General features: G+C 42.0%; 1 protein-coding gene across 1 annotated transcript in view; it reads left to right on the forward strand.

The window, feature by feature from the left end:
• The first annotated feature begins 289 nt into the window (after positions 1–289).
• Positions 290–25,932, forward strand: part of CASS4 (Cas scaffold protein family member 4) — a 225,523-nt gene continuing 199,880 nt past the window's right edge. Inside the window, exons 1-2 of the mRNA XM_085619270.1 lie at positions 290–331; positions 17,343–17,444. Coding sequence (XP_085475396.1) covers positions 17,385–17,444 — 60 coding nt within the window. The 5' untranslated portion in view covers positions 290–331; positions 17,343–17,384. The remainder of the gene's footprint in view (positions 332–17,342; positions 17,445–25,932) is intronic.

The following is a 25,932-nucleotide window of genomic DNA, read 5'->3' on the forward strand; positions in this document are numbered from 1 at the left end:
ACATGCTCAAACTATTATCCTCAGAACTCGTAGCATAATAAGATTTTGTCTAATTTTCCAGACTGGTAAGTTAAGATTTTACTAAAAGTTAGAACATAGATTTAGTCCTCCACAGAGTCCAACTCTGCAAAATTGTCTGTTTTCTAGGGAGTTTCTTTTGACATAGTCTTATTGCATGATGTACTAAATTCGATTTGATGTCATGGTGTTACCACGAGGTTTGAGCGTGTCAATCACTTTATTTCAGTCTAGATCTGATGATAATTTTGTTTTCTCGTAGAGAAAAGAACAGGTTTTACCCAGATGGTGCCTGACCAGAAATACTTCCGAGGTAAGCCAGTTTATTCTGCATTTAGGAAGTTTTCTGTAACACCCACTTGCTTTTTTTTTCTTGAAATAGTTTTTCTTGACTTTTATATGCATAATACAAATAGAGGGACAGTTCGAAATTTCAATATATGACAATAGATAGTGCTTGGCGTTATAATGGCATATCATTGGCACAGTCGATCAGGAGAGGCACAGCGAAAATGGACACAGAAAGCGAGAAGGGAGGGGGTACAGACTGTGCATACCATTTACATTAGTAACAACTCATATTTCAAATGGAAAACATACTGAAGGTGAATTGACACATGTAGGCAGTATTGTACGCGAATGGGTGAGTAAACGTTAGGTGAGATCCATTGATTTCGCTTAGGGAACCATCTTCATGTGATTTATATGCACAGCAGAATAAACAGTCAACACGAGGACTGATAAGTGACGTCATCACCAGAGAGGAGGGGGTAAGGAGCAGGTATGGATCAAGAATTGATTTTAATATAGTTTGATGGGAAGGAAATCCAGGTAACCATAGAGTAGGTTATATGAAGAAGATTTATTAAGACTTAGTTACAGGTTACTAAGATGGTAAGTTTCAGGTAAATAACTAGTAAGTACATAGCATATAGCCCCATCAAGAGTAGCCTCCTTGCTGCTCAGCCCACACACTCCAACTGACACTCTGCACCTCACCAGACACTCGCGCATTCCGCTACATCAGCAAGCACTCCAGCACTCATCCTGGCTGAACAGCAGGGAATGTGATACTAAGGAAAGTGTGCATAGCAATGACTCAAGTCACAACATTTGGCTAGTGGAGGTCGTAAGTATGGGCCAGCCAGGGTCGTGTTTGTCTAAGGATATATAAGTTAGTCATCGCTAAGAGGTGTACGGGTTTATGGACGTTTAAAGTGGCTTGTGGAAGCATCAAGCGAGTTCCACATGCTTCTGTGGGATATGTGCCAAGGGGAGCACTGTAGGGAGATGTCCACACCTCTTAGAAATGGGAGCCATTCACGCCACTTGTGGAATGAAATTATGCCAAAGTTCTTCCATGTGGTGAGAATGAGTTTACAGTCAACAGTTAACATTAGTTCTTGTAGGTCCCTATCTGATTAATTTTTTTATTTGAGGGTCTAGCTGTCTGAGACGTATATAGACGAATTTTCGCGTGGGAGTAATATGTAAAATGTTTTTGATGAATGCAAAGACACAATCCCAGTAAGATTGGAGGATGGGGCAGTCAAAGAGCATATGCGCAAGATAGTCTATTTGGTCACTACTGTTTCACCACTTGGGGTCTTGTGTGAGATTAAGTTTATGGAGCCTTTCTGGAGTCCAGAAGCATCTACGAATGATCATGTATGTATTTGAGAGAGCATTGGCGATATCTTGTTTCAGAAAGTGGACCTATACATATATGGTCCTAGTCAAATATTATGTTTCTTTTGGAAGCATGTGCCTCCCATTTCTGTTCGTTACAAATTTTGGTTCTGTGGGATTTAGGTAAGAGCAGCTTATACACCTTGGAAACAATATGTCCTGCTTTGTCCATTATAATATTGAGAGTAGGGAGCAAGGAGATGCTTTTTAGCGATAGGCATTTCGATATCTGGCCTCTTAATCTCAAGAATTTATAAAAGTCCAGGTTATCTAGTCCAAAGCGATATTGCAACATGGAGAAGGGATGAGGGAGGTTACCATCAAAGATGTCTTTGATCAAATGTATCCTTTTTTCTAACCAGTTGGACCATAGTACAGGTTGACTATCAAGTTTAATTTTGGGATTGAGCCAAATAGATAACAGGTTAGAGTGACAAATCTTTATTTTGGAGAGGTAGTCTACCCTAAGGATAGCTCTCTTGGTGTTGTCCATGATAGATTTGGAGTTTGGGAGTTGGTTATTGTGCATTGTTGGGTATGCGCTGATATGTTTGTTTTTTAGGATTACATTTTCGAAATTTACCCAGACCGCAGTATTATCTGCATCCTTAAGAAACCAGTTGGTGCCCTGGTTGATTAAATATGCAGTTTGGCAGTGCTTAAAGTTAGGAAGGCCTATTCCACTGTTACCTTTCAAGTGTCTAGGTTTTTTTTAGTGAAATTCTCGGTTTTTTGTCTTGCCATGAGAATTTTGTTGAAAGTATTATCTATTTTAGCTATAAAGTCTTCTGAAAGGGACATAGGGATCATACTATTTATGTAATTGACTAGAGGAGTAATTATCATTTTAGATACTCTGCCCTACCCCACCAGGATAAAACTTGGGTGACCACCCACATCGGAATTTATTGATCTTTTTAAGTAGTGTGTCTTCGTTAAACTTTAAAGTAGTGACGAGTGATGAAGTCACTACAGAATTCCACTCCTAGATATTTAATAAATTCTGATTGCCATGCGAGGCCTGAGTCTCCAAGGATATCACTATTTCCTATATCATTAAGCAGTTTAACCTCAGATTTGACCCTATTAAGTGTGTAGACTGAGATCTCAGCAAATTCTTGTATTGATGTTATTACCATTGAAATAGAGGAGGGGCATCCTCTGTAGTAATTATGATATTGTCTGCATTTGCAGCAAATTTTCTGGTTTGTTTCCCGAATGAAACCCCTGACATACCTTTATTTTTGTGAAGGTAATGCAAAAATGGCTCTAGATATAAGAGGAAGAGAGGAGGTGGGGGGAAGCCTTGTCGTGCCCCGTTTTCTAATGGAAATGTATCTGATATGCAGTCTCCCCCTCTTACCCTAGGTGTCACATTGTGGTATAATGACATTATCATACGAATAAGGGACTCACCTGGGTTGGACTTCTCCAGGACCAATTAAAAAAAATTCCAATCAACTTTGTTGAATGCTTTTTCCTTGGCAAGCATGTTTGCAACTCTTGGGGACATAGAGAACTTTGCCTTTTTTAGTACATGGCAAAGTATACGTGTTTTATCACTGGTCAGTCTATTCTTCTGGAATACTACCTGAGAGGGGTGGATGAGTTTAGAGATGTATTTTGGGAGTCTGGTTGAGAGTATCATGGCATTAATTTTGCAGTCCAAATTAATCAATGAGATTGGCCTGTAAGTTTTGGGGAGCAGGGTGTCTTTGCCCTCTTTCAGAATAACAGTGAAAATGACTTCCACAGGAGTGCCCATGACTTGTCCAGAGTTGGTGAAGTGGGTAAAGAGATTTGTGAAAGGTGGGATGATTGTTGATGAGAATGCTTTAAAGAACTGTGCTGCATACCCTTCTGGGCCAGGGCCTTTGCTCGTTTAGAGTCTTCTAATAGCACAAGCTATTTCTTGTTTTGTAATTGGCCCGTTGATCGTTTCTATTTACTCATCGGTTAATTTAGGTATGTTTGCTTTATTTAGGTAAGCTTGGCATTTCTTATGGTCAAGGGAGGTGTTTCTTTTATAGAGGTTTTGGTAAAATTCTTTAAAGACCTCAGCAATTTTAGTAGGGTTAGTATAGACAGCACCTTTGTCGTCTTTAATGGCATTAATGGTATACTTTTGCAGTCTATATTTTAGGTATGATGCTAAAGTTTTATCTGCTTTGTTGGCTTCTTAAAGTCAGATACTTTTTTGTTTGTTGATCCATATGCCTGCCCTGGTACTTATTATTTTACCGTATTAGTATTTTTTCTGGACAAACTCATTTAGAATATTATTATCCTTAGTACAAATGTGTTGTTTTTCCAGCTCTAAAAGCTTATTATTTGCTTCTTTGTTCATGTTGGATCTAATCTAGATAATTACCCCTTTTAGTGTAGCCTTGAGTGCGTCCCATATAGTGATCTCATAGGATTTGTTAGGTTTGTTGTCTGCAAGGAAGTTCTGGATTGACTCCTCAATAGCTTGTACATTATTATGGTGTTTAAGAATCTCATCAACGAATCTCCACTGTGTTTGTTTTGGGTCAGGAGAGAGGTCAGTAATGGACATAGTTGTGCAAGTGTGATCTGATATCTCTTTAGATTCGATTGGTGTTTGGTCGACCTTTCCGATGGAGAGGCCCGAGATTAGTAAGTAGTTGATACAGGAATAGGACCTCTATGGGAAGGAGTGAAAAGTATAGTCCCTGTCATCTGGGTTTTGGGTTCTCCATGCATTGACAAGATTGAATCTCAAGCATAGATTTTTAAGCGCTTTATGGCTTTTGCTAGGACAGTATGAGAACTGTGAGTGTCTGTCTATTGTGGGGTCCATGGGCAAGTTAAATTCACCTGCGAAAAGGATAGTTGAGAGATCTGGGATCATTTTTAGCTGGGTACAATAGGTCATTCAAAAAGGGTGGGTTATCTGCTGTTGGTTCATATACGTTGACCACAAAGAACTCATTGTTATTTTTAGAGAGTTTGGATATGATCCATGTACCATGTTTGTCTGGTAAATGTTTGACTTTATTTATACCTGAATTCCTAGCAATCAGAGTCAAGACTCCATTTTTCTTACCAACAGCAGCTGAGCATGCTACATCAGAGAATCGGTAGTTTTGAATAGAAGTGATATGTTTAGAATCGATCTTGGTTTCTTGAACAAGAATTATATTCCCTCTGAGTTCGTATATATAATCAAGGATTTTCTTTTTTTAAATTGGCTGATTGATCTCTTTCACATTCAATTAAATTATCTTGATATTCTGTGGAGGGTTAGGCATAGTTAGGCTTTAGAAAATTGTGCTTCCTGGGCAGGAACCAGTGATTTCTTCAGAAAATTGTGACGGTAGGTCATTTAGTTAAAAAAGCGCTTGTGTTTTGACTATAGTTTGATGAAGCATCTGGGGTTGGAAGCAGGGTAGTATTGGGAGGACCTCTGTGTCTTTGCTTATGGATTGACACTGTGTCCTGGCCGTACTGTGCATATCTTTGCGTTGATAAGAGGATGCACAATTGTATTAGATCGTACCATTTCTTCCTAGCATTGACACAAACAGAAGACGATAAACAGAAAAACACATAACTGAAGAACAGAGCACAAAGGATGTTGTATACAGCCAGTCCAATTTATCTGGGACATCGCCCCCTCCCACAAAGTATACAAAAGGAATGTCGAGAGGAGAAAACGCTCCCCCATGGCAATGATAGAACAATATCAAACTGTAGGAAGTGCCTATACATTCATAGAGCTGACATGGTTAACTGTTTTATGTGTAGTGAGAACCAGGGATTTTTGCCTGGCCGTACCTTTATTTAGTAGTGATAACCTCTATTGGAAAACTGGATAACGATTGGATAAATTGAACATACAAGGGTGTGATCCTCATATAGAGTCTTAACAAATGATTAACAGGTCTTTGAGGGACCACTAGTGAATATTAAAGACGATCCTTACCTGCCTGGCTAATTGTTTTTAGGTATACCCAAAGTCCTCATGAATAAAGGTGATAACCAAGGAACTTTGAGGTATTTTAAGATTTTCTGTATCACGCCCTGTACAGTAAGCTTTATTTAAGAACTCCCTCCTACTCTCAAGTCTTTGCGAAGGTTAAGTCAGCCCTGGTAGTACCATCTTACCAGGTTAAGGGAGAGGATGCAGATGATGAAGCATGACACTACTATGTGTGTGAGAAATCCTCTTACATTAAGGATGACCTTCCCCTATTAATTTGACCCCCACTGAATATAGTGATGACGGATGACCCCTCTGGAAATGTAGGACGTGGCCATCTTTTTATATATCTGTGATTTTTCTGCACAGGCACCCTACTTCTTATGACATATGATTTGTGTACGGGAGGATCGTATGAGTGTAATGTCCTCCTCCTCTCTATTTTGTGATATCAGCAGGAAGTTGTTGATTCCCAATTTTCATGAGTATTTTGGCTAATACAGGCAGCAGAGAAATAGACCTGAGATTAGACTGAATGGTGGTGTTGCTTGGTGTCACTTGTGACAATTTTCATGCGGTGTAGTCGCTGTAATTCTTATTTCTTGGTCCGCGTCATCAGGAGAGGCCGGGATTGCGCTGCAATTTGTCTCGCCATTCAAGCGCGCTAGTGCAAAAGAAAACTTTTAATGATGCTGAGGGAAGTTGATGAAGCCGAAACTGCCCTGTAAGAGTTAAAGTAGACTATAAGTGATTTTAAAAAGAGACATACGAGAATGAGCAATACTTTCAAGGCTTGTAGACAAATAAGGCAGGAACAAAGCTGTTTGAAAGTCTGAGTTTTGTGATAGTCCTTACACTTCCCTTCATGGATATTTAAGAATACCAGTCTTTGTAAACTTACTCTTCATTTAGCTCCTTGTAATTTTCAAACTGTCATGTTTTTTGTTTTATTATTGTAATCCCAAAAAAATGTATTCCTGTTTTCATTTTTTTGGTAAAGATATATATTTATTTGTGCATTTGTAACAGCATGTGACAGGATATGTGCTAATACTGCTACAGTGTTGATACCTCATATTATTGGTCCAAATCTGACAATGTTAGTGTAACTATAATCTCTACACAAGAGAATTAAAAGCATACTCATCCCTCTTCATTCAAACTGGTCTAATATGAAGTCAGGCCATCAACCACTCTAAAAGTGTAATATGTAATGTGGAAGACAATAGTAAGAGGTTCAAATATGGCTGTCCTCATTGAGGCCCAAACCACAACACCAGATAACTACCCTTACTTAAACTAATCTCAAGTCCTTCCCTTTCTCATTTCCAGAGATTCATGTGGAAAGATAGACTGTTAATCACACCGAACATGTATGTGCAGGGAATCTGTTGACATAGGGTCACCTTCTGACATTTCCCCAAAGGGTTTATATTTGTGGGTGACATGTTGGACAGGTATGGAACAGTGCATCGTTAACCAGAAGCTGAGGTATTGCCTTGTCTTGTTGGGTGAAGGAGTTAGAATGGAGACCAAGAGAAAGCGTTAGAAAGACTTGGGAGTAAAATAGTTGGAGACTGTAGCATAACCCTTTGTGTTGGTAAGATGGTGTTTGTTGGGTGGATAATATCTGAGGAATACACGTTGCAGAAGAACCTAATGAGTATGATGGGAATACCTGAATAATTGCTCATAACAAGGTCTCCTGGTAGCAACAGAGATCTCAGGTATACATAGCAACAGGACAGGTAGATTCTAAAAAGTCCACAGCAGGAAGAAGAAGTAACTGAAAAGGGGTACTGAATCTCCAATCGAGGGGATCAAAGATCTAGAGAAGGAGAGAGAGTAGTAGGGAACAATGGGAGGAAAGAACTGAAAGATTTTTTTTTTAATAATTTCTGGGTGAAAACAGATCTTATAGTGTGTGAGAATTCATAGATTTGAACCATTGATTAGTTGTTTGACCCCTTTACTCACCACTAAGTCCAGAGGTTATGTAAGTCCTTGAAAAAAGCTGAGAAGCGTCCTCAGGACTGACACGCCTTGCTGAGTCTGTTCTCAGAAGGCTAAGGAGGTTGGCACAATGCTGAGACACTGCTCATTTGTGCAAGGGCGGCAATGGGCATCAGAACAGTGACTTCTATGGACCACTCAACGATCATGGAGGCACAATTCAATGCCTGCACCACCTGTGTCAGAAGAATTCTAGGACTTGCTCCTCCCAACTGTTGCCAAGAATAGAGAGCTCTGTGTTGATACCCTGAGACCTTAGCATATTTGCTGTGACGTTAGATTGCAGGACGCTTTCAACCAAAAAAGGAATGTGGTCAGTGGACATTTTGTAAGGATCGGAACTTGACACTTGCCAAAGGACTCTCAGTTTGTTGTTCTATCGCTAATGCGAGAGACCCTATGAAACCACTGCATCTCTGCTGGGGCCTCCACTTTTTATCTAATTAATTGATATTTTGATTTCCACCACAAGACGAGTAGGAGCTACATAATCTTCAAACATGGGTGTGACTTTCAGGCCCACACCACCTACAAACACCACCAATGAACAACTTCACAGTATACCAATATGCCGTTCATGTTGATCAGAAGCCAAAATATAGGGACATCTGAAACAGATATGTAACCTGCCACCCTATTTCCAGCAATGGCCCCAACTCCTGTCTGATGTCTCGACATTTACAACTTTAAATTTATTCTGTGTATCTTACCAATTGTATGGGGTTTTGTTTTTTACTTCTTTGTGTAGAACAATTGTATTGCCTTGGGCTGTGTTCCTCAATGACTTGTCCTGCTCCTCTAGATTTAGTTGATTACTCTACTTATTTTCCCACTGTTAGTGAAAGATTGTCTTTGTTCAGGTTGAGAGCTCAACAGGCGGTACAGAAAAGAAAAGAAAATCTGGGGATCAGGGTTTCCACAAAAAACGTATTAAATGAAGTGCGTTCTTTTCTGCCACATATGTGTGATGATTGAGCTTCTCAGTTGACTTAAGCTCTCATTACCTATTCCATGTAGAGCTGCCGTGAATAGATATTTTTTTATGTATAGGATTTAATGGGGTGGTCGTCTAAGTTGTTTATCCACAACAGATCCCTCAGGGCATATTACCTATCATTTATAGGTCTCGCCTACGCAGCGCGCATGCGCTGACGGCAGGCGCTGCATAGGAGGGCCTTTAGCCGTCGTTCTTCACTTTTCCAAGCACTGCACTCGTGCTTGTGGCGGCATCCACCTTGCGGAAGCACGCAGCGGCGCACCACAAGCACGAGTGCAGTGCTTGAAAAGTGAAGACTGCGCGCATGCGCGCACACACCACTCCCGGGTTTAATAAGATAAGAGTTTAACGTGTTTTCTCAGGTGCGTTGTAATCCTTACCCGATGTGCTGTCCCTCTATCTTAATTGAATTACTTTAAAATGAAATCGATTAATATAAATTAGCAATGATGAGCACAAGTGCTTTAAAACAGCTGCTGCTTGTGCTCTTTTGAAAGATGGGAAATTACAGGTTTTCAGATCATTTGGGTTCAAGTCTTCACTATGATTGTTTCTTTTATTTGTTCTGCATGTATTTATTTGCATATAATAATGTAGTATCCTCAGAGCATTAGGAATAGCCACACATTGTTAAACTCTGCAAACATGTATGGATTTTATATTTGAACCATTGTCACAATGAAAGTTGAGCTTTAGAGTACTCACCCTAACTGCAAATGCCTTGCATGAATGGCTGACTCACTCTCACTGGCTATCACACTCTCACAGACTCTCACTCTCTCACACTCTCACTGACACTCTCACATACTCTCACTCACACTCTCACTCACACTGACTCTCTCACTCACACTGACTCTCTCACTCACACTGACTCACTGACTCTCCCACTCTCTCACTCACTCACTCACTCACTCTCTCTCACTGACAGCCTCACTGACAGACTCTCACTGACATACTGACCCACTCACTCTCACTGACAGACTCTCACTGACAGACTCTCACTGACAGACTCTCACTGACTCACTCTCACTGACAGACCCTCACTGGCACTCTCACTCTCTCACTGACTCTCTCACTGACTGACTGGCTCACTCACTCTCACTGACTAACTGACTCACTCTCACTAACAGACTCTCACTGACTGACTCACTCTCACTGATGGACTCTCTCACTGACTGACTCTCCCACTCTCTCACTGACTGACTGACTCACTCACTATCACTGACAGACTCTCACTGACCGACTCTCACTGACTGACTCTTCCACTCTCTCACTAACTGACTCTCTCTCACTGACTGACTGACTGACTCACTCTCACTGATAGACTCTCACTGACAGACTCTCCCACTCTCTCTCACTCACTGATTGACTCTCCACTCTCTCTCACTCACTGACTGACTCACTCCCTCTCACTCACTGACTGACTCACTCTCACTGACTCACTCTCACTGACAGACTCTCACTGACTCTCCCCTCTCTCACTGACTGACTCACTCTCTCACTGACAGACTCTCACTGACAGACTGACTCACTCACTCTCACTGACAGACTCTCACTGACTCACTCTCACTGACAGACTCTCACTAACTCACTCTCCCACTCTCTCACTAGCTGACTCTCAAAACTCTCTCTGACTGACTCACTCTCCCACTCACTCTCACTCTCTGACTGTCTCACTCACTCTCACTGACTGACTCACTCACTCAGTCTCACTGACTCAGTCTCACTGACTCACTCTCACTGACAGACCCTCACTGACACTCTCACTCTCTCACTGACTCTCTCACTGACTGACTGACTCACTCACTCTCACTGACTAACTGACTCACTCTCACTAACAGACTCTCACTGACTGACTCACTCTCACTGACAGACTCTCGCTGACTGACTCACTCTCACTGACAGACTCTCACTGATTGACAGACTCTCACTGACTGACAGACTCTCCCACTCTCTCTCACTCACTGACTGACTCACTCTCACTGACTGACAGACTCATTCTCACTGACTGACAGATTCACTCTCACTGACTGACAGACATACTCTCTCACTGACTGACTCACTCTCACTGACTCACTCACTCTCACTGACAAACTCTCACTGACTGACTGACCCAATCTCTCTCTCACTGACTGACTCCCTCACTCTCTCTCACTGACTGACTGACTTACTCTCACTGACTGACAGACTCTCACTGACAGACTCTCCCACTCTCTCTCACTGACTGACAGACTCACTCTCACTGACTGACAGACTCTCTCTCACTGACTGACTGACTTACTCTCACTGACTCAGTCACTGACTAACTTTCACTGACAGACTCTCCCACTCTCTCTCACTCACTGACTGGCTCACTCTCACTGACTGACAGACTCACTCTCACTGACTGACAGACTCACTCTCACTCACTGACTGACTCACTCTCACTGATTCACTCACTCTCAGTGACTCAATCACTCTCACTGACAAACTCTCACTGATTCTCTCACTCTCTCTCACTAACTGACTGACCCACTCTCTCTCACTGACTGACTCACTCACTCTCTCTCACTGACTGACTGACTGACTCACTCTCACTGACAGACTCTCACTAACTGACAGACTCTCACTGACAGACTCTCACGCTCTCACTCACTTAGTGACTCACTCTCACTGACTGACAGACTCACTCTCACTGACTGACAGACAGACTCACTCTCACTGACTCACTCACTCTCACTGACTCACTCACTCTCACTGACATACTCTCACTGACTCTCTCACTCTCTCTGACTGACTGACTGACTCGCTCTCACTGTTTGACTGACTCACTCACTCTCACTGACAGACTCACTCTCACTGACTCACTCACTCTCACTGACTCACTCACTCTCACTGACAGACTCTCACTGACTCTCTCACTCACTCTCACTGACTAACTGACTGACTGACCTTCATCCTCCTGTTATTTATGCCCCCCCATAACAAAACAAGCATTGGCATAGCCAATAGGTCTCGCCTTTGGGACCTTATAAGTGTTTATCCATGCAACAGTTGATGCTGTTGTACCAATGATATTGTGCTGCATAACTAAATACTTATAAGGTCCCAAAGGCGAGACCTATTGGCTATGCCAATGCTTGTTCACTTTCTCTCTTGCTCAAGTCATTCAACGTTTCAAGGAGGGCCGCTTGGTGATAATGAGAACATGACCTTCTTTCCCTACTGTTGAATGACGGTCGGTTAATTTTTTTGTAAAGTCACATGTGGAATGCTCTGCATGGGCACCTGGGCACCTGGCAAACAGAATAGCAGACCAGGCAAGACAATCTTTTACCAGGTCGCAACGCGGCCCAAACTGAAGATACATAACAATGCCATTAATTAAGATCACTATTTATGGATTCAAAATGTTAGACAAATTTGCAGCCATCAATAAGGCCAATGAGTGTTTTGTATTAATACACAAATTATTTAATTGTGTATTTGGTCAACATACCGGATGAAATGTCTTTGATCATTTTCATCTCATGTGGTTCAAGTGCAAGGGAATTGTTGATATTTTTAGATTTACTTTGAAGCCTGAAATTTCTTTCGAAAGATTTTAGTTCTTTCTAGAGCTCTGACAGGGTGGTCAGAGGGTCACTTAAAAACAGAAAATTGCTTCCAAATGAGCTGACCTTGTGTTCCTCTAGTCTGAACATTATTTCATTTATCTTTCTGGTATCTTTAATCTTCTTTGGTACTTTGTTAGAGGTTCAACAGGGAACAAGAAAGTAGAGAGAGGTAGCGGGGACAGACAGCCGTGCGTGTTCCTCTTCTGAGCCAATTCCTGTCAGAGCTGTAGGCCACTGTAATTTATCTTAGCCGAGAGTTGACGATAATTAGTCAAACTTCAACTTTTGAAATTTGGTCTAACTAATCCTATTAAAAGTGTTATCGTAATCTAACAACAGTAGTATGCCACTGGCCTTCCCTTTTGCTGACCCTTACAACTAAATCTATGGCTTTGCATTATCAAATGCTTGGCGGTGATTGACATCCCGTGGCAGATCTGGGTCCACCAATTGTAGTAGAGTCTTATCTCGTCAATTGTGCGTTATTTTATGGGAAATCTTGTTGTGTATTTATCTGTTTACTTGGTAGTATGAAGAGCATTCACCAGCATCCTTGCCAAGCCCTGCTAGTAGCAGGATATCAGCCTCTCACAGCGTTGTATTACATTATTCAGTTTCTTACAAACATGTCAGATCCAAAATGTTGCCTACCACTAAATTGTCAACGTGTATATAGGTAAGCATAGATTTACTATTCTTAACTTGACTATCATCAAGGTAAGTAGATGTAGAGTTGACAATTGTAAATCTCTACTTACCTACATGTACTTACTTTATAGTGGGAGTCGGTATTCTGGAATCAATACTTTTGTAGGTCAATATACAACCCTCAATATTTTGGTACATAACCCTTCTGACATAAAGTGCATTCGCTTTTCTGTCTCCAGGAAAGAATTATAAGGGAAGTCAATTAACAAAGGAGTAAGACGAAAGGTTTTGTAAAGGTCCTCTTTATATTAATATGGGAAGTTGGTCTACTATAGTAAAGGATTTAATAGAAGTTTTGATCTTTTTGTAACTATGAATCCTCCCTCTGGACCTTCACCCCTTCCCAAAACCTCACTTCATTCACATAGGTTTTGTTTGAGATGACTCCATTACATTCCACTATCTACCTTCTTGCTGTTCTTATTTTTGTCCCTCTTAGCATGACGTTTTGGTTCTGCTTTATCTCTCGACATCAGATGCCTACTTGCCACCTAGCCCTTTTCTGACCACACTGGACCACTACTGGTGCTCTTACTCACTCTGTTGCCAAGTGGGTTGTGCCTGGGTTTCCTATGTCTCCAGGTCTGCAACAGCAGGTCTCTCTTCCCAGTGGTCAAAGGGGACTCTGCAACGCAATGGTAGGAATAGACACCATCTTGAGATCTGAGACATGCGTCCAGTGAGAAAGCCCTAAAAAAGCAGTAATGCTGGGGAAAAAAATCACCATAATCCAAGGCGGTGGGGAGGAAGACAGTTGGTTTCCATCAGAAGCTAGATCCCCGCTTGCTAAATACTCTCCAAGGAGGGTAGATTTGGAGGCACCAGGTCTGTTATGGAAGCATTACTTGTATCCTTCTCACTGTATTGAAGTTATGGACATCCCTGCTTCCTTATAGCCTTTAACCTTCACAATATTACACCTTGCACGTTTACCATTGCCAATTCAAGCAGCTTTTTAACACTTCATTGCCTTTCTCCTAAAAACTGTAATCCTACAACGTTCTACGCTGCATAATTATATTCAGTTTGACTTTGCCTGTGGTGCCTTACGGGGCTGTGCACTTTATTGAATCTGGATGCCCTCACACACCCTGAAGGATGTCATGCTTCATCATTCGGCAATGCTCCTCGTCGGGCCAGTGCTGCAATGCCCTATGGGACCCCCAAAGGGTCACTTTATTGGAGATTTTTTTAGGGTAAAGCCGTAAGGCTGCGTGGGGATGTGAGTGGCAGTGGTGTGGTTAAAAGATGACTAGAGGGGTAGCTGGTGGATTTATTGAAGAAGTGGCCCCTCTGCCATTGAGAAAAAAAACAGAAGGTTGTGCTGCTTGAGGGGGATAATGGCCCTCTGTAGCTATATATGAAACATACACCTAATGGGCATGTTTAGAGGTCAACATGTTTCGCGCAATGATTGGTCTCAGGAGGAGATCCCACGCGCTTCTTCAGGACCAGAGTGAATGCGTAATGAGTGCTAGTAAAGTGTAGTGGCCTGTAACAATCAATCTAGTGCCACTAGAATGAAGGAATAGTATTCCAAGTATCATGGGAAAAAGCCGCCATGACCTGCGGCTGTGGGTGTCCTCGAGATAGTTCTTGTAGGGAAAGGAGGTCTGCTAACCTACCCGACCTCACGCAGTCTCGGATCAGGACACACTGTCCCCAGCCGCTAAAGTATTAGAACGACTGCAGTCTTATCTTCTACTTCTCTACTACAGGAACAGTGACTCTCGTGGGATATAAGTCTAGTTTTCAGGAGCACGAGTCACTGGACATTTATTTAGCTCCTTGGCTCCCTTTGCCCCTTATTGTTGTCACATTATAGAATCTCCATTTGATAGGGAATCTGTTGACATTGGCTCTGACATTCAGGCTGTGGTAACATGAGAGATTTCGACACTGTGGTAGCAGGACATGCATACTGTAATATAGGGAGCCCACTGGTATCCTCCTCTTTTATGGATGTCTGAAGATGTACCACTTTGAGACAACTCTGGTGTCCATATTTGCATCTCTTGTTCTCTTCACCCATCTACTTTTCCCTTCAGAAGCCAAACTTCACCAAGTACTCCCAGGATCCTGATGCGTCGCTCTTCTACCTGATCAGCACAACCCGACTACAAAGTGTTTCAACTTTTTGTAACTCAACAAAACAAATAATTTTAAAAAATGATATACACAGTGTGTTAAAATCCCAATGAAAGTGTGGCTTTTGAAAAACAATACATAAAGCAAAAAGGTTAAATGACGCAATATTACAAAATACATCTCATGTGCTTGGTTTTCTCCCACGTTACATTTATAACTTAGAACTGAGGTACATTGAACATGGGAATTGTTATTAACCATCAGTGTCAGTGTTTGCACTATTTTTTCTCGAATAGAGTTAGCAATCAAGGGGGGCGTGGCTTGACCGCCGAAGTGTCATGGCGGATCCTGTTTGAGCTCCGCTACGTCGCGGGACTCGGAACCCTATTTCCTCCTGTATTCAAGCAGATTTTCTCTCCGTGGGGACTGTCCTGTTGTTAGGATGCTGCGGTGAGTCCGCTGGCTGCTTTTGTTTGCCGCAACCCACTGCTTCAACGGTTTTCACCGTAGCGGCGTTTCTCTCTCCTCAGAGATGAGAGCGGCCGCCATTTTGATGCGTTTCCTCACGGCGCTCGCATCCCCCTCACGAATTGTTATCAACCTAGGCTGTCCTCTGCTATGTACCTATTCTGTGCCCCTAATATGAGCTACTCCAAATACGGGGCATGATTACTGGCATGTCAGCGTTCTCTGCTACAACAATGCATTGCCTTGCCATATGTTGCGGATTATGTGCTTCTCCTCTCCTGCGCTGGACAGCTTGACCTACTATCCCTAATTACCTCTACTTCTGTGAGGTGATTTCTACATACCGCTGCTGGGCTACTTTCAAGTTCGATATGGCTCTATTGGTTTCTATGACTGTGCCCATCCTGGGATAGATTTTATCTTCCTGGAATTGCGGACTACATCCATATTCAACTAGCTCTTCTTGATTTGACGTAATATCCCGGTTGGTGTGGTGTGTCCTCGTTACTCCAGAACTGTGCCGTCAAGCTCTTTCATCTCCTTGGTGATTTTTATACCCTTGGGTGTCCGCCTTTCTGTTTCTAAAAGATGGCTAGTGATTCCCATGTGTCCAGGCCATCGGTCTCTGGTACGAAACCGAAAAGGCACAAAAACGATCCACCTTCACCAATCCTTTCATCACAGAACCCTGTTCTGGACTCCATTCTGGATGAGGTCCGTGGCCTTCAGCCTTTCATGTCCGCTACCAACGACAGGCTCAAACAAATTGAGGAACGATGGATGGTTATGGAAAGTAAAGTATTAGACCTTGAGCAACGGGTTAGTAACATTCAAGATGTCTCTGTAAAGATTCCTTCCCTCGAGCAAGAAATTCTCAAACTAAAACTCCACACAGAGGATCTTGAAAATCGAAATCGTAGAAATAACCTACGCCTTTTTGGCCTGCCGGAAAATGTTGAAGGGGTTGACCTTGTCTCATTCCTACAAAAATTTCTGCCTGAGCTTCTTGATCTTCAGTCCACATCCAATCCCCTCAACATTCAAAGAGCGCACCGGTTGGGTCGCCTTCAACCATCATCCAACAAACCTCGAGGGATCATAATGTTGTTCCTGGAATTCACAGAGCTTATGCAGGTTTTGAAGGCTGTGAGAATCAAGCGTCGTCTTATTTGGTCTGGCCATAACATTTATATATCTCAAGATGTCTCTACTGCTACTAACGCCAGACGCAAGGAATTCCTCGCTCTTCGACCTCAGCTTCGTCAGCTTAATATTCAATATGGAATTCTTCATCCCTGCCTTTGCAAGATAACTCATGATGGTCGCACACGTTCCTTTGAGGATCCGGAGAAGCTCAAACTTTTTCTTCATAATTTCTCCTCACATGGCATGGCTACTGGTTCTTAAACTTTGGTCATAATGTTGGAATTGTTCCTTTTTTAACTGTTCTGGTTGACTTATTTGTTTCACCCCATTGAGTTTCTGTTTCTCTGTTTGCCTAGTGGGCCCATCGCCCATTTATTATTCTCTGCGTCTGCTTTCTATGTATCCGCGTCCTTCGGTGTCTCCTCGTTCTCCGCTCTCAGGTTTTCCTTCTCTTTACAGGTCTGGATGTCTTTCCTTGATCTGTTTACTTTTCTCTATTTCTCCCTTTTACTTTTCTCTCCTCCTTCTCTCCTTCTCTCTTTCCTTTCTTTTCCTTCCCTCTATTTCCTCTCAGTTTCACCCTTGTTTTCATGTATAGACTTATCTCTTAAGATTTGGTCATTTTTCTTACTCATTGTAAAATGTCCTTCCTATTTTTATCTTGTCCATTCTGCAGTTTTGTGGCCCTATTACTGTTCGTTCCCCTGCATCCAGAAGTATGGTTAATGTCGTCTCGTGGAATGTTCGTGGTCTGGGTCACCCCGTCAAGCGTCAGAAGGTACTGTCTCACCTTGCTAAACTTAACGCCCAAGTTGCTTTTTTACAGGAAACCCACTGCAATGATAAAGAATCACTTAAGCTTAAACGCCAATGGGTAAATCAGATTGTCTTCTCTCCTGCTATTGATCGTCATGGTGGTGTCGCTATTTTATTTCACAGGTCTATTAATGCACAGATTATATCATCTGAGTGTGACCCAAATGGTCGGTGGGTACTTGTTGAGGTTCTCATTAATAAAAGACAAGTGACTTTCTTCAATATTTACGGGCCTGTCAAGCCAGACACTGAATTTTGGCAATCTATAAAATTGAAACTATTGTCAATTTCCACTTCTGACATTGTGGTTGGGGGTGATTTTAACAATTGGTTGGACCCGTTCACTGATAGGCAATCCAAGTGCAAATTCAAACCTGACAAAACCCACAAATCATTTCAAACAGCCATCTCTTCTCGCCCACTTTTTGACACCTGGAAAACATGTAACCCTGATTCCTCCGAATTTACTTTCTTCTCACCTGTACATCATACCAGGTCCCGTATTGATTATATTCTTGTATCCAAACCACTGTTACCATGTCTACAATCCTCTGACATTGGGTCTATCTTTATATCAGATCATGCCCCTGTCTCCACTCATATTGACTTATCTCTTACTACTTGCAAACAGGGCAGATGGCGGTTCAATAATTTCCTTTTATCAGACCCTACTTTTATTTCAGAAGCGACCTCTTTTATTAAGGAATTTTTTTCTTTCAATCATTCTTCAGATACCTCCCTACATAACAATTGGGATGCTTTTAAAGCATCTTTCAGAGCCTTTACTATTGCCTACTCCTCCAAGAAGAAGAAGCTGCTACGCATTAAATATAAAGACACTTTAGCCCACATAAAATCATTAGAACACACGTATTATTCCTCCAAATCTCCCTCATCACTTCAAGACTTAATCAATGCTAAATCCACCCTGAATAAAATAGTAACAAACGATGCTTGCAATGTTCTCCTCAAGATTAAGTCAAAATATCACGGGGGCCAAAATAAAGCTGGGAAACTGCTAGCAAATTATCTAAAAATCAAATCGGAACGTAAAGCCATTGGCCCCATTCACTCAGAATTGGATGATTCTCTCCTCTCGTCCGACGCTGATATTGCTGCCACATTTCAATCATATTACAATCTCTTATACACGGACACTACCAAGCCCTCTGAAGAAGATTTCGCCTCTTTTTTCCGAGATATACCTAAACCCAATCTTTCCCAAGATAATTTCCAATCCCTTGAAGAAGATATTTCCCTAGCAGAATTAATTGATGCTCTCAAAGCTCTGAAGAAAGCAAAAGCACCTGGCCCTGATGGCTTTTCAATTGAACTGTTTTCTGCTTTCTCTTCAATCTTTGCGCCTAAATTATTGGAACTTTTCAACTCTTTTATTTCTAGCTCCCATGCTGAAGGTTCCTTTCTGGAAGCCCTTATCATTGTGATTCCCAAACCTGACAAAGATCCCTCCTATTGTAAAAACTTCCGTCCCATTTCACTCATTAATTACGATTGTAAAATTTTTGCAAAAATATTGGCCTCTCGTTTAGAAAAAATTGTCCCTTTGCTCATAAATCCAGACCAAGTTGGTTTTGTTAAAGGCCGTTTAGCCTCGGATAATGCCAGAATGTTTTCCAATGTCCTTGCTCTTAGCAAAAACTATCCTTCCCCCCTAGCTGCTGTATCCCTGGACGCTGAAAAGGCCTTTGACCGTGTCAATTGGGAATTTTTAATTCATACTTTGAGATGGTTTGGTTTTGGGCCGAAGTTTATTTCATATGTTAAATTGTTATACACCAACCCTAAAGCATGTATTTTTGTCAATGGTCTTTTTTCCCCTTATTTTTCCCTTCAAAGAGGTACTCGTCAGGGCTGCCCTCTCTCACCATTACTTTTCCTGTTTTGTTTGGAACCATTTTTGGAACGTATCAGAAATAACCCTCTCATTAATGGTTTTCATTTTAAATCTCACCAAATTAAGTTGTCTGCATATGCTGATGATGTTCTTATTTATATGTCTAACCCAGTTTCTTCCCTACCCCCCTTTCTGAAGGAAATCGCTTCATATGCTAAGGTTTCAGGCTACAAATTGAACTTCTCTAAAACGGAGATTTTACCCTTAAATCCCTCATGTTATCAATATATGTTTGAATCATCTAGTTTCACATGGTGTCCTCAAAAAATTAAGTATCTCGGCATTTGGTTTTCCTCTAATATTCGTGATACATTATCTAATAATTTCTCTGCCTTAAAACTTAAAATCAGTAATTTGTTAAATCTCTGGTCCCCCTTGTTCCTTTCTTGGTGGGGTAGACTCGATACAATTAAAATGATGATTGTCCCTCAGATACTGTTTATTCTATCTATGTTACCTTTTAAAATTCCTAAATATTATTTTTCCCAGATTAATTCGTTATGCTCCAAATTTATATGGAATAACAAACATGCACGTATCTCGTTGTCTAAATTGATTCGACCTAAGAATGAAGGGGGGGTGCGATTTCCTGATTTTATTTTATACCATAATGCATTTTTGATTCGTCAATTTTTTGCCTTATCCAAAGACTATGAGGTCCTTCCTCAACCTCCGTGGGTTAAAGTTGAATGCTCATTGTTAAATGACTTTTCAATACGAGATGTTGTTCACATGTCTAACTGTACTTTTATTTCCAAATATCCTATTTTGAAAAATTCTCAAGTTTTGTTAAACTCATTGTTTTGTAAGGAATTGAATCCCTATCAATCCTTTCTAGCGTCATCAATTTGGTTTAACAAGTTCATCAAATTTCGCCACAAATCTTTCTACTACAAACAATGGAAAGAAAAGGGCATTATTTATGTTCATCAACTGATTGTTAATAATGTGCTTCTCTCTTTCCCTCAATTGCAAGAATCTTTTCACCTCCCTGACTCCTGTATCCAGCAATATGATACTTTAGCTCCAATACTTCAGGGGTGCCTCCAGAAATTCCTCCCGCTTCCACTACCTTCTTCCCCTCCTCCTGTCCCCTCACTATTTCAAATTTCTCCTGATGTTACTCCTAGTGCTTCCTTTATCTACAAATCTTTATCTACGCCTATCTGTACACGGATTAAATCTAAGGTGGAACTGGAGTGGGAGCATGACCTCTCTGTGTCCCTATCGGTATCTCAATGGGATAAGTTTTGGCAGAAATTATTTAAGACCTCCAAAGCTGCTCATATCACACAGTCCTTATTTTTCATTTATAATAGAGTCGTTATCACTCCCCTTGTGTTACATAAATTTAACCACTCTGTTACATCAACTTGTTGGTCCTGTTCTAATGCTGAAGGGTCTTTAGCACATTTATTATTCTACTGTCCTAAGGTTTTTACTTTTTGGAATGATATATGGTCAAAATGTTCTTTGATTTTTTCTTACAATGTACACCTTAATATTCAGAATGTATTTTTAGGCACTGTGGCACCGGACCTTGATCTAATGCCTCCTGTTTCACCATTACTGAATTTGTTTCTTGCTGCTGCTTTTAAAGTTATACTCTCTTGTTGGAAGGACAACTCAAAATTGTCCTTTTTTCATTGGTGGAATTACATATGTGATGAACACAGAATTGCCTCTATTCCTCAATCCTCTATTCATTTACAAATTAAATCTGACCTTCTCTGGCTACCTTTTACCTCTTTTCTGTCATCAACACCATAATTTCTATCTTCTCCTAATATTTCCCTATTGTTCTTTACTTCTCTGTCTTCTCCCCTTTCCTTTCCTTTCATTTCTCTCTCTTTCCTTCCTCTTCTTGTCTCTTTTTCCTCCTCTCTTTTATATGAAAATGATTTACCTACTTTAAATATACTTTCTTTCTTTTTTCTGTTTTCTCTACCTTCCTTATTCACCTAGATTATATTCATCGCGTTAATGTATATCACCCTTGTTTTTATCTTCTGTTTTACTGATTTTTGTAAAATTCTTTATTCTTTGCAATATTTGTTATTACTTGGCTCAGTTCATTCTCTGTAATTCCGTGCATTGCTATCTTCAATAAAAATTATTTAACAAAAAAAAAAAAGAGTTAGCAATCAACTGCCGATGCAGTAACCTTAAAGCTCTGTCTGCATTATTTTCCCATGGAGTCCCTTAAGGTGGTAACAGGGAAAAACTTTGAATTTTATCTCTCTGTTAGAACTTCTGTAGAGAGCACAGTTGCATCTATCACCACTGCATGGCTAACGTGCATGCTGTTCATCAGTTGGAAATTATACAAATTCCCTAGCAATAGGAACAATGTTTGCCAGATTATGGTAGTTTTGGAAATTGCTGCCAGCACCAAGGTCCACTGACTACTTAATGTTGGTGTTAGGGCTGCAGGACAGTCAAGTGCACACAGATGGTGGTGGGGTTAATATTTTTCGGTTGACATTTCAACCTACAAAAATATTGCATCCAAACTACTGACTATAAGTATATTGTCAAGGTAAGCAGTAGTGGCTGCTACCGGATTCGCGTGGTGAGGCTGTGGGGGGGGGGGGGGGGAGGGGGGGGGGGTTGGTTCGAGGACGAAGTCAAAATAAAAAAATAAACCACTTACCCGAAACGTCCGGCATCCACCTCTCCTCCATCCTCTTACTTCTGCCTGTCCCGGCCAGCAACAACGAAGTACCCGGCTCCCAGGTTCTCCGGAGCCAATCACATCGCTGTAATGCAGCCTTGTGGACCAACGCTCAGATGGGGAATGGGAGGCTTTGATAGTTCCTCACCCGGCTGCGTAATGCAGCCTGGTGGGGGAGATGCAAAGTGTGCATGACTGTTTGGTCGGCCCAAGAGGGCCGGTCAAGCAGTCATGCCGACTTAAAGGGTGCAGATAACTCCTCTCCCAGGCTGTGCCCAGCCCTGCCCCAAGAGCCACTGATTGCTAAGGAAAACTAAATTGATAATAACAATAGGTATTATCATTTTAGTTTTCCTTCTTTTCAGTGGGGCGACAATCCTCCGCCATAGTAAGTATGGAGTTAAGAATAGGAAATCTGCAATTCCCTGCATACACTTACCCTGAAGATAAATTGGCAGTAGATATTGTTGATTAGATAGTTTTAAGCCGATATTGAACTAAGATATTGTGATATACCACACTCCCCTCGAACCCCCCCCCCCCGAAATATGTGTCTCCTGTTCGCTAAGACAATTGATCAGACCCCGGGTTAAATGAAGCAAACACAAGGAGATGATGGACGGAGTGCTCAAACTTTTCAGACACTCACCCCCAGTCACAGATCTGGGTTGAATCCATCATCGTTCTTTAGCTGACTTCACCACCCCAGTTTGGACCCAGCAATATGGAAATCAGTCTTGACCCTGTGCCTCATGGGAACAGTCCAGCCTGAACTGCCAGGCCACGTCCTCCCTGGCCCGGAAAAAAGCATCCTGGGACTGGTTTTGGGGTAACACCTCTCATCTCCCAAGCTCGCTTGAATCCAGTGGCAAAGTGAGCAAGGGAACCACGTCTGGGCATACCCTGCCAACGTAGGGCAAACAAAGCAAACACAAAAAAACGATAGACGGAGTCCTGAAACTTTTTAGACACTCACCCCCATTCACAGATCTGGGTTGAATCCATCATCGTTCTTTAGCTCACTTCGCCACCCCAGTTTAGACCCAGCCATATGGAAATCTGTCTTGACCCTGTGCCTCATGGGAACAGTCCAGCCTGAACTGCCAGGCCACGTCCTCCCTGGACCGGAAAAAAGCATCCTGGGACTGGTTTTGGGGTAACACCTCTCATCTCCCAAGCTCGCTTGAATCCAATGGCAAAGTGAGCAAGGGACCCACATCTGGGCATACCCTGCCAACTTAGGGCAAACAAAGCTAACACATAGGAGATGATGAACGGAGTGCTGAAACTTTTCAGACACTCGTCCCCAGTCACAGATCTGGGTTGAATCCATCATTGTTCTTTAGCTGAAAGCAGTGGTGTAGCTAGACCTATTGCCGCCAGGGGGATCCCTCAGTTTGCCGCCCAGTGCAGGTAAAAGGGAAAAGGGGGAGGGTGGCCATCGACAGACAACTTGTTCCTGAGGGGGAGGGGTGGCGGTCGACAGATTACTTGCTCTCTTCCACTGCCCCTAAAAAGAGTGCCATTCGGAGCAGACCCCCCCCCCCAGCTAAGCCACTGGATAATAGGAAGGGCCCAGGGACATCTGGCCATTGCCCTAACCCCCTGGCGAGTGTATGGCAACAGTTCTGGTAGACTGCTTACATGGGTCCACCGGGTGCTGCTCAAAAGTGTGACATTACTATTCAGTGACTGGTACCAGCGGATATGAACTACTTCATATAATTCAGATCTGACGCATGCTGCCTCTAGAGTGCTGAGTTTTTACTCCACTGAGACCCACAATCTCCATGTGTGCTGATTGGTGGCGGAATTGTCGCTTTAAGTATTATGTCACTGAAATCTGAGCCAATGGAATAATTTACTTGATCACCCCCAAAATATGTTCCTGTCCTTCCAACTTCCAGATTTCCACTTAAATAATATCCACTGACCACACAAAGGAAATACTGATTATTTTTGTATCTTTTCAAGCCCTGCGTTTAGTGAGATACAGGATTCAACGTGCTCTGCTTTATTCATTTAATTGAAATTGGCTAAACAGAAAAGCAGAAACCCCATTTAACCTCCTCGGAATCTTCCATAATCTACTATAAAAGTCTGACAACAACATATTTCCCTTATGTTTTTTAACCAATTTTCCAAGTGAGGGATAGGGCTGTATCACAGGGACAGCGTCACGTTTAGTGTGTGGTATTTAATTTAGTGTCCTTGTGTTTCATTTTGTTTTCGTAACTGATTGCAAAAGGTAAACAGATTTATGCTGCAGTATTTGATTTTTGTAGGGTCACATTTATTTGTGGTTCGTTGATTTGTCAGTATCTAATTTAACAGTGATTCATTTTAGCAATAGTAACATTTTTTTTTTGCGTTGCTGCTGGTATTTCAATAATATTCTGCTCAAGAAATTGTACCACCAGCAGCAGCAGTTTCAAATACTATAGACACAGAACCGTTTTCGTGATACAGTAAACAGCGGCGACAGATTCCAAGCCAACTTACTGTTTTTTTTGCAATATAGCGCGAACCAGTGCTTTAAATGGAAAAATAGAAGTTCACGTACCCTGTACCAGAATACCTACTTGTTTCTGAGATGTGTCCCTTGGTACTCTCCAATTAAAAAGTATTACGTCAGTCTTGAGAAGTGCAGGTACTCCCCTTCTCAAAATAAAAAAGTGCCGGTACTCAGTACCGGCCCATTTAAATCACCGGCGCTATCTCGAAGGTATTGGAGTGCTTTTTGTGTTTTTTACATGGGCAGTAGTTACATTACACAAGGACAATTAATTTTTGATAGGCACGGGGAGATTAAGTGATTTGCCCAGAATCACAGATTGTTGACCGGACGCCGAGACTAGAACCTGGTTAGCGAGCACGTTTTAAAGTCGTCAGCTCTGGCCGCTCTTTCATGATTCCTTGATTAGCATGCATCGTTTTGTACCCGGAAGTACAAACCATAAACATTCAGGTAGCCCCCCCTGTATTGTGAGGGGACCGGTGTCCCCCTCAGAGCCTGTCTGTCTGATATCTTGTCTCTGCCGGATACACACCTGGCTCCTGTCCTCTGATAAAGGGTTTATCGTCCCCTGAGTGAACAATGGCAAACTGCACCCGTCTGGGGCATTACAGTACACAGCGGAGGAATGTCCGAGCACATCCCGCCGGTTCACGGTCACGGTTAGTGCTGCGTCACACAGCTGAATGCCTCAGTGGAAAGTCGAATTCACCACTTGATTCGTTTTTTGAAAATATTGCGACGTGGTTTGCTGCCACGCCCAATCAATGGCGCAGCAAGGGTGCTACAGCCCCTAGGGCCCTTGGACAAGAGATGAAACTGGGGCTACCGCACCCTGGTGTGATAGAAAGGTATTGGGGTCCATGGGGCCTCGCACCCTTCGGCCGCGGTGCCACTACACACCTGCTGCACTTATGATAGCTGTGCCCCTACAACGCCCCTAAGTAAACTCACATTACTGAAAAAACTTCGAGGAACCTATTTTGAAATCCATATTAACACCATCATCGCTTGCTTTTTAGTAGACTTTTTAAAAATGCATTTTCACTAAAAATGTGTATTATCGACTGTTCAGAAAGGCTATTTTTTTGAGTGGCACAGTGCGAGAACTGGGTAAAACGCTAAATTACACGGAGAGTGAAAACATGTAAACGTGAAAGCAATTAGAATGCAGAGCGCTAGATACCTTTTGGTAAGGTTGTACTATTTGTATACTATAAATATATATTCAAACAAGCATGGGCATAGCCAATAGGTCTCGCCTTTGGGACCTTATAAGTGTTTAGTTATCCAGCACAATAGGAGGACAGAATCCCCTAGGGTTGCTGTCAGGGCCGGACTGGGAA

Source organism: Triturus cristatus, chromosome 7 (assembly GCF_964204655.1).
Source record: "Triturus cristatus chromosome 7, aTriCri1.1, whole genome shotgun sequence".
Lineage (NCBI taxonomy): Eukaryota > Metazoa > Chordata > Amphibia > Caudata > Salamandridae > Triturus > Triturus cristatus.